The sequence below is a fragment of the Cynoglossus semilaevis genome, chromosome 8 (assembly GCF_000523025.1).
Source record: "Cynoglossus semilaevis isolate Cse_v1.0 chromosome 8, Cse_v1.0, whole genome shotgun sequence".
NCBI classification, from domain to species: domain Eukaryota; kingdom Metazoa; phylum Chordata; class Actinopteri; order Pleuronectiformes; family Cynoglossidae; genus Cynoglossus; species Cynoglossus semilaevis.
The window spans coordinates 20,185,365-20,194,318 of NC_024314.1; the positions used below are offsets into that span (position 1 = coordinate 20,185,365).

The 8,954-nt window shown below is 39.7% G+C and overlaps 1 protein-coding gene across 2 annotated transcripts in view; it reads right to left on the reverse strand.

The window, feature by feature from the left end:
- Window positions 1-8,954, reverse strand: part of sema3c (sema domain, immunoglobulin domain (Ig), short basic domain, secreted, (semaphorin) 3C) — a 46,030-nt gene that overhangs the window by 36,016 nt on the left and 1,060 nt on the right. The window contains exons 2-3 of one of the 2 annotated variants that reach the window (XM_017034599.2): window positions 8,659-8,760; window positions 3,320-3,496 (exon numbers count right to left, since the gene is read on the reverse strand). In XM_017034599.2, the coding sequence (XP_016890088.1) occupies window positions 3,320-3,458 (139 nt within the window). In that variant the 5' untranslated portion in view covers window positions 3,459-3,496; window positions 8,659-8,760. Of the gene's footprint in view, window positions 1-3,319; window positions 3,497-8,658; window positions 8,845-8,954 lie in introns of those variants that run through there. The other variant, XM_017034601.2, reaches the window with a different exon arrangement.

The window sequence follows — 8,954 nt, forward strand, 5'->3', positions numbered from 1 at the left end:
AAGCTGTATAATGTCTGTGCAAAAATGTGGTCGGACGTGGGTTGCATTAAACAATGCACACTGAATTAACAGCATTTTCATATTAACACCATCTGTTATCTTGATTTATCCCTGGGAGGCATTAGCGTTAGTGGGTTATTTATGGAGAGCTTTTAAGCCATCCAACTGTTATCCAAAATGTCAGGATGAGTAATATTTTTTTTTCTAGTGAGGACAAGCTTTTAAAAGCCAGAATAATTAATATTGTCTCAATACAGTGAGTTCCATTCGTAGCCTCAATGGAAAACAAATTGTTGTCTGCATTAAAATTACATCTAAAACTTGGACGCAGAGACAAAAAAAAAAACTGCAAAAATGTCCTGGACCTGCTTGTCCATCACATACTTTAATTATTTATTCATATAACTCTAAGAAAACTCACATTCGTGGGCTGTTCTCAAAACAGATCCTAGTTTTGTGGAAGCTGTGATTTCATCAGTAACGCAAGAAACAAACAGCCATCACTGTTAATTTTGTCATGACAAACAGCTGCTTCTTTTGTTTCTGCTTACATCATTTGTAAACTTTCATGTCCACAGATGTTTGATAATTAATGATTAAAGCTTGATTAAAAAAAAAAAAAACATCAGACGTTAATCGGAAAAATAAATTCCCCAACGTGAGTGCAAACAATTACATTTTGCCCTGGCTCTAGGTCTGCGAATGTGCCAAGCAATCATTGAGTTTTGTCCTTTATCACTCTATCTCTAAATATTTTAACTGTGAGGCAGGGAGGCCTGAGTTAATTATCCATGGCACGCAAGAGAAGGGCCCTGCTGCAGAGTTTATTACTGGGTTAGATGCTTTTTAAGCATTTATTATGTGGTTTTTGATTGTGGAATTGGCTGTGTTGGTCTGTTGAGAACAACAGTGAGTAGGCTTAGGGAGCAGAGGAATGTCCGAGGCAACACTCTTTTCCATACGACACGGGCAGACAACGCCTGGAGTCCCATGAACCTACTTTACCCCTGGTTTGGATTTCAACAAAACTCAGCAAAGAAGTGATGATATCTCAGCTTCCTGATCCATGTTCATCGTTAAAAATGTGACATGCTTGTTCATTTTCTGGGTCTTCTTGGTTCCAGATCACGTTTGCACATCTGGCTCCATAGCGCTAAATTTTTGGCCACCACGCAGGTGCTGAAACACCTGCACTGACTTCACTCCAGAGACACAACTCATCCAGTCTGGATCTCTCTTTTGTGCTGCTCTGGATGGATGGAGCCCAAACTATACAAATTCTTCGTCTTTTATAGAGTCCAATGTTTGGACAAGAAATGAACTTCCATGACCATCGTGCCTAAAGAGTCTGTGTACATCTGGTGCTCACCCATGCCAAACTCTTTCTGCCGACTAGACGAGGACATGAGAACCATTCGACTTTTTTGCTGAAAAATTACTTCTGAGTGAAAATCCCCTAAATACTTACTCACACTTACTACTACTTAGAATCACTTTTCAAAAGGTTAGATATGCAGAAATGTCATAGATGTCTAGAAGTATATGGAACGTAACATGCTGCCCTGTGTTTGTGTTTTCATTTTTCTTTTCTATTGGAAGTTAGAATATCAAAATACCCATATCTATGTATTTTGCACATAATTTATCATTATTTTATGTGAAAAATGTAATGGTTTTGGATTTTGGAAGTTGCACCCCTGCACTTACATAGACTTCTTAACACTCTACCTATACAATCAAGAGTTTGATCCAAAAGGAAGAGTAAACAGTCACCTATAGTCAGTTGTATACACAGACATCCTGAACAGGTTGTACAACCCCTTCAACTTTGTCAAAGTGCCTGCATGCATTCTCCAGTGGCTACAGCACCGAAACTCAGTCGCAGACATTAGAAATAAAAGAGCAGGGTTTGTTTAGGACTCTGCAGTCGGCACCGCAGTGGATGTGGCCTTTTATGGCCCTGTGTGAGGAGTCTCTGGTTTACAGTGAGGTGCACAAATTGGATCTAATCCGCTGGTAGAGGGAAGAGAGGAGAGAGTTCCAGGATTACAGACTCATGGCTCATTTTCACTGCACAGACCTTTGGCCTTTTTAAAAGGCCGTTTGGAAACAGAGAGGAGTGATTTAATAAGATAACACTTTGCTGTTATTACCAAAGAAAGTCAAGGTGTTTTCCACACAGCCTGGAGAACTTGACTGGTTCAGACTTTTGTGAAGTAATGAAGTCACTGAGAAGAGGGGGCGGGGGTGATTGTGTAATCATTTTGCCAATCAAGACTCAAATTACGCTCTGGTTTATATCTGTAGGCAAATGTAGACAACTGTCCAAATGGTTGGTCAGACAGGTTGACATGTGGATTCCAAATAATGGCTAGATTTTTTTTTACATATATATCCAAAAAAGAAAATTCCTAACTTTTAGTCTTTAGTACAGTTTAACAGTTCCCCAAACGTAAATGAGGATATCATCTGCAAAAGCCCTTTGTCAAGCCAATACTTTACCAATAAAATAGTTGGATAAATTCATTCAGCACCAATATAGTTATTTTTTTCCTGTGGGTTTGGATTTAATTACTCATACAGAACAGAGTTTAGAGCAAAAACAGACTGGAACTAAAACACAGGGCTGCTCCAAGATTTACAATGAAAGAAATGTGCAAGAACAAAGGCGATATAAAATGGTGAAATTGGAACGTCTGTGAATGATGTCAGGAAAATATAAGGTCAAACTGAGAAAATCTGAGGCACGAGTTAAGGTCTAGAGCAAAAATGGAAGACCAAGTTTAAAAAACAAAATAGGATTTTCCAGTTGAGGGAAGACTGTGCTTCCTGATTTTCAACCTGAAGTAATGATAGTGCAAGAGATGAAGCTTCTTTGTCAGGCCCAAGTCACAACCTGAAGTAATGATGATGAAGCTTCTTTGTCAGGCCCAAGTCCACCTCTGACAATCCAGAGGCATGACTGATCTGACAGCTCATCCCAGTTGACTCACACAGCCACACATGCTTCACCATCCAATCACACAAGTACAGCTAACGAAAAAATCCCATGACAAAGAAATTAAATACAACAAGAGAATCCAAACCAGAGGCAGCAACAATACCCTGAGGCCTGTGTTACAGAGTGGAAGGATTAAAGTTTAACCAGGAACAGATTCAGGGCAGGTCGGACAGCCTGTGTCACCTCCTGCTGGCGTTTGACTTTTTGCTTAAATTAAACAGGACAAAAGGAAGAACAAGGAGTGTCTGGGTGCAGAATTTCAGTACTCACTATCATCTCCCTCTCTCAGAAACTTTTTTGTGATTTTTTTTGTCTTACCGTCGAAAGATAGGGAAACCCTAGGCACAGGCTGTGGGAGGCTGGAGACCCCGGTGGAGACGAAAAGACAGAGAGCCAGAAGAGAGAGCTCCATGGTGGACACCAGAGGTGGTCTGGCCAACCCCTCCGGCCTGCCCATGACTGCACCGCTCAGGATTGATGATTGATCACTGCTTTCTGAAGGACAGAAAAAAAAAAGGAAAAATATATTAATTTAGGTTAAGGTAGACCAGAATAGATTACAAAAGTAAAATTACAATGAAGAAAACTTAAATCATTTTAAATATTGACTGTAAAAGAGGCCAAAATCTGCAATGGGATTTTAGGTGTTTGTAAAACAGATTGTACATGATCTCAGAAGGAGATGGTAACAGGTTTTGCTGCATTCTGGTTAGGTCCTGCACAAAATATTAATTTGTAAATAAAGGGCCACATGACTTAACTTAATTTACTCAGTTCAAACCCATTAACATTTTGTATAGTTACTTGAACCTCAAGTAAGGACGACCTTAAAAGGCAACTTTTCCGACATGCTGGCTGAGCCATTCCAGACATGGTCACAACACTAGGAAAATTTTGTGGAATATCCAAGGGAGTGGCGGCACCTGAATAGACCAAGACTGATATTTTCCAAAAACTTTGCTAGGGAACTAGTACCAAATGGAACAGCGTGCCATATACCTCTCATATCATGATGTTCTATGAACTCAAATGAGCTGGGAGCCACTGTTGTTTCTGCCATCTCATTGAAGGGCCAAAAGCTAAAAGCAGCAGGTCAGATTACCTATACTGACATCTACTTAGGGGCCTCATATGCCTGGTACCTGAGCCGAAAGCGGACCACGTGGCAGGAGTTTGGGCCCCCTATTCTAGACAACTACAGGAAAATATGTGCAATTGAAGTGCATGAAGTTGCACTAAAATTAGGTTGAAAAGGTGCATTAACCATGTTACAAGGTGGCCAACTGTCCAGTCCAACCCAGGGCCATATTGTACTGTACAGTATATATGGCCTTCACATTCACACAAATAGTTTAAACCTATTTTGCCATTAGTTCTCCAGCAACCTGGTGTCAGGCCCAGAATGAGATCAATCTAGAAGCTGATGTAATAAAGAAACAACACAGGTCTGTCAGTAGCAGCACACCACCAATTAGTATGCCGTAGATGTAGGATGTCGATGGGAGTTCTTCAGTTTTAGATTTTCCCAACTTCCTGCGTCATACAGCCACCGTTAAACATTTAAAAGGAGATTCTGTGCCAACAAGGTCAGGCGACTTGTTTTAAATCTTAATTGGATAAATTGTGAAAATAACAATTTAATTACAGTATCAGCTGGTTGCCAACAACTGTTAATACTTCTGCCTTTATTTGGCGTTATAGATATAGAAAATATACAGCAAAATCCCATTGCAGGTATGGGGAAAATGGATATAAAGTTAAATGTGAAACAGAAGAAATACAGATAGAGAAACAAATGACTTATCTTAGGTATCCAAAATAATAAGAAGAAACAAACATAATGGGACCCAGACTAGAAAAGACAGACAGTGCATACAGCAGGAAAGGATTGGACACCTAGAAAAGACAGACACGTGCATACAGCAGGAAAGGATTGGACACAGGTGGAACTGATTAACAACAGGTGAAACACATCAGGGAGGAGTGGAGCTCACACAGAGGTGGGTGAACATAAAAACATGACATGGAAAACACAAAACTGGACTGGAAAACAGAATAAACAGTTTCATCAACATCTACTCCTGCGACACCATTTCAGATGCATTTACAGCAACCCCTGCAGGGAGTTGAAGGTAATTTGTTTTAATTTTTTAAAGTGGGACTAAACACTGCATATTCCTAAAATAAAAAAAAAGTGTCTACCATTAATTCGTAGATTTATGCAGGTTTAGGTCAAATAAATATTATAAATCAGAGTTTAATCATATTCTACATCATGTCTTGCTGTGAGGAATAATAAATGTTTCAGAAGTATGATTGATGCAGACAATTAGTTGTGACTGTAGCCTAAACTGTGTTAACTGTATTGCTTGAGAAATGTACAGTAGATCAGAGCTTAAAATGTCAAACTGATCTTTTCTCTAATCCCTACATCTGGCAGATGCAGTTTCTTAAAAATGGATGAGTTGAATCTGCACAAAAGAGCAGCTGCGGGCAAAAACACATTCTTGTTTTCACTTGTTTTTTTTGCTTCTATAACAGGACAGGAGATGTTCAATTATTGATTGAGTAAGTTGCCGTAGTGTACCGTGGTGAACTGATCTGTCGGCCCAAACTCCTCAAGTCCAAAACTCCACAGCAGGAGAAACAAGGCTGGCTGGTGGAGCCACTCAAACTGATTGTTTGTCTGCTTGGGTTTGACAAAAATCGATGTAAAAAATGCCTTGTTAAAATCAAAAAGACAAAGAGAAGTTTTATTTTCCCTACTTTTTCTCATGACTTATTGATGTCTAATGAAAGATTGATGGCCCAGAGAAGAGAAAGCAACATGGTTGCTATGAAAATTTCATTTTGGGGGCTGTTATGTACAAATAGGTTGTATATGGGTTCCTCTGCATGTGTGTGTGTGTGAATGTGTGTGTGTGTCGAGGCGTGACTGATTTACAGCAGAGGTGCTCTTCTGCTGCTCAGGTGCGTGAGGGAGAACATATGGAGAACTGCCGAAAGAAAGGAATCTCTGTGGCTTCGTGGTGAAGAATGAAAACAGCATGGGGTTTCAGCAGGCTCCTGCTGCACCACACACACACACACACACACGCACACACACAAATGTTCAAACCAAAGTCCTGGGACTCATCCTTTGTCCTGTTCTCGCTTCTGTTTCCAAATTTTAAGCAGTTCCTTTCTCTACGTTGCCTTTGTTAAGATTTACACAGATATATTCTTGGTCTGATCAACAGGAAAACATTTCTTGTAAGGTTTGTTATAATTCCAATATAAGGCCATAAATATAAATACTCATAAATACTCACACAATAAGACATACAACATATACATGACATACATGTCCATTTTCCTCTAAATAGGATCAGATCTACCACACAGGCAACATGACTTTATTTGAAGAGACTTTCAACTAGCATCTGAGACCATGAACCCCTCAAAAAAGGTATTGTTTTAAAAGTGAAATTTTTTCCTCAATGACGCATCAGTTGAGTGAATTTATGTCTTCTAGAACCAGATAGCTCGTTTGATTTTACTTTAATTAGAGAAGGCATGGAAATCCAGGTTTGTCTTCAGTCTTAATTGAACTTCTGGGAACACACTGTAAATGTATTTGATTTACATGGTCATAATTTAATCTTCCGTCTTTACACCAGGACGGACTCTTATTTCCTGGTTCTGTTTGTTCTGGTTTGAGACAAAGAGCTGTTTCTCAGGAGTTTCTGGCTCCAATTAGTCACCGTGTAAACAGCTACGTTTTGTCGATTATGCACCGTAACAGTACCGGACATAAAACAACAAATGAATTTTATCCATTTACATTAACTCCATATGTGGCTAATGCAATTAGTGCCAGTGTGGTAAATGGAATGAGTTTGGAGTCTAAGGACGTTGAGTAACTGTAGGACCTTTTGACCTTTATGCACATCTATTTATTTACTTTGTCTAATCCTAACCAAATGTTTGTGTTTTTTTGTCAGGGAAACGCAGGGGGGTTGAGGGTGAGGGGGCTATTAGGGTATTAAAGGGGGACTATAATTAGATATAATCTGTGCTCTTGCCGAATCCATATTCTGACAGAGGTATTGTTGCCACAAATTGCTATAACTCCTATAATTTCAATAATGGACCTGGTCTTTCTACAATCTGTGCCCTGTCTTCATGCAGCACAGTGATTCGTCCAACTCTCTGGAAAAAGTGTCTGGTACTCAGCTGTGGGTCTCACAGCTGCTAAAGCCATCGTCCTGCAAGTTAGTCACCTTAGGAGCATCTCGTAATGTGCCACCAGATCAGGTTCTGACACTTCCTGAGTTTCAGAGTCAGCGCCGTGATGTCTTTGATCGTCATAGAGAGTAACGCTCTCTCACCCTCCTGAAGCCCCCTCTCCCCCTTGTATTTCAGGTCTGGATTAATGCTTGTCCCAGTTAAATGTTCTCTGCAGTTCAAGAATAATAAATACTTCAAATCAAGTTCCTGAGCTCATTTAATTCCAGTAATTCAAGCGCCGAACATTGACCAGGAGTTGACCAGGAATGAGTCTTCTCTAAGTGTTAACAGTACCAGTGGGGTGCAATAATCACGCGTTTATTGTGCATTCCTCTGGCTGAGAGCCTAACGAGTTTCCCATGTCACTTCAGAAAAAAAAAGTCCAAACACTAATGTCCTCTAAAAAGCATGGATGGACAAAGAAATGAACACGTTTCTGTCCCCATTTCTCAGATCAGGGTCAAAGTTAATTTCAATGATTACAAACATTGTTTTGATTCATCATTCAATTCACTGGAATTTAAAATAAAAATCAAAAACAAGTTTCACCCTGTCCTGTCTATCGCAGGGCAGATGGGTGCTCATACCACACCCTGTCATTCAGTTGGCATACATACTGTACACACACACACAAACAGTGGTTTTTGTGATTTGTGAGGACTTCTCACAAATAGGCACAATTCATCCCCTTACTGTACCTTAACTATTACACATATTTGCATAATATTAATTCTTCCTCTAACTCTCATGTGACCATAATTCTAATCCTAACCCAAAAATGTAATTTTGAACCTTAAAATACTATCACAATGTCTCCACAATGATTTAAAAAATGTGTCCACAAAAGTATAGCTATGTCAGAAACACAAATCTCTGTGTTTTCTGAGCACTTTACGTAGACATAATTCAGATAAAAGTGTGTGTTAAGTCTTAAAACGTAACACTCAGAGACACGTGAATGTGAATCTCAGAATCCTGTTATGTTGCAAGAATCTTTGTCATTTTTATAATGATTAATACATATGTGCATAATAAATAAAGTATTTAGCCAAGTGCATAAAAAAAATCAATGTTAAATCTTATGGCAAAAAGTTCTGCAAAAACAACATTTTTTTACAATATTATATGCAATTAAAAATGTAAGAGTTTTTTTTAAGATGGTAAAAGTAAAGTTACAACAACAAATTAAGATTGGTCAATCTTATTCTTATTCTGACTTATTTTCAGCCCTGGGACTCAGGACTGCACCTGTCAGGCACAAGCCTGCCACCTTCCCTGCATCCTGACTCACTACACTGCACTGCACTACAGTAGACTTACTCTACTTCAGTTAAAAACTATTATTACGCATAGACATGTTTCAGAACAGTACCCGGTCCACAACCCACCTCTTTGGAGACAGGTCCAGCAGCAGTAGTCCCAGTAGAATTGTCCTGAAATCCCCAGACCAAAGCTGGAATGTATAAAAACACAGAGTGTCCCGTCTCCTCCTGTGAGTCCAAAGAGGAAAAGTGCTGTTATTCCATGGAAGACTTGACTGAGAGAGTCAGGGAGAGAAGAGGAGAGGACAGGAGAAGACAGGAGAGAGGGAGGAGAGGCTGGTGTCCTATTACAGACTCTGCGCTCCAGTCCCCCTGCCCCTCCTTCCCCTCCTCCCCCTCTGCCACCCCTCCCTCACACAACT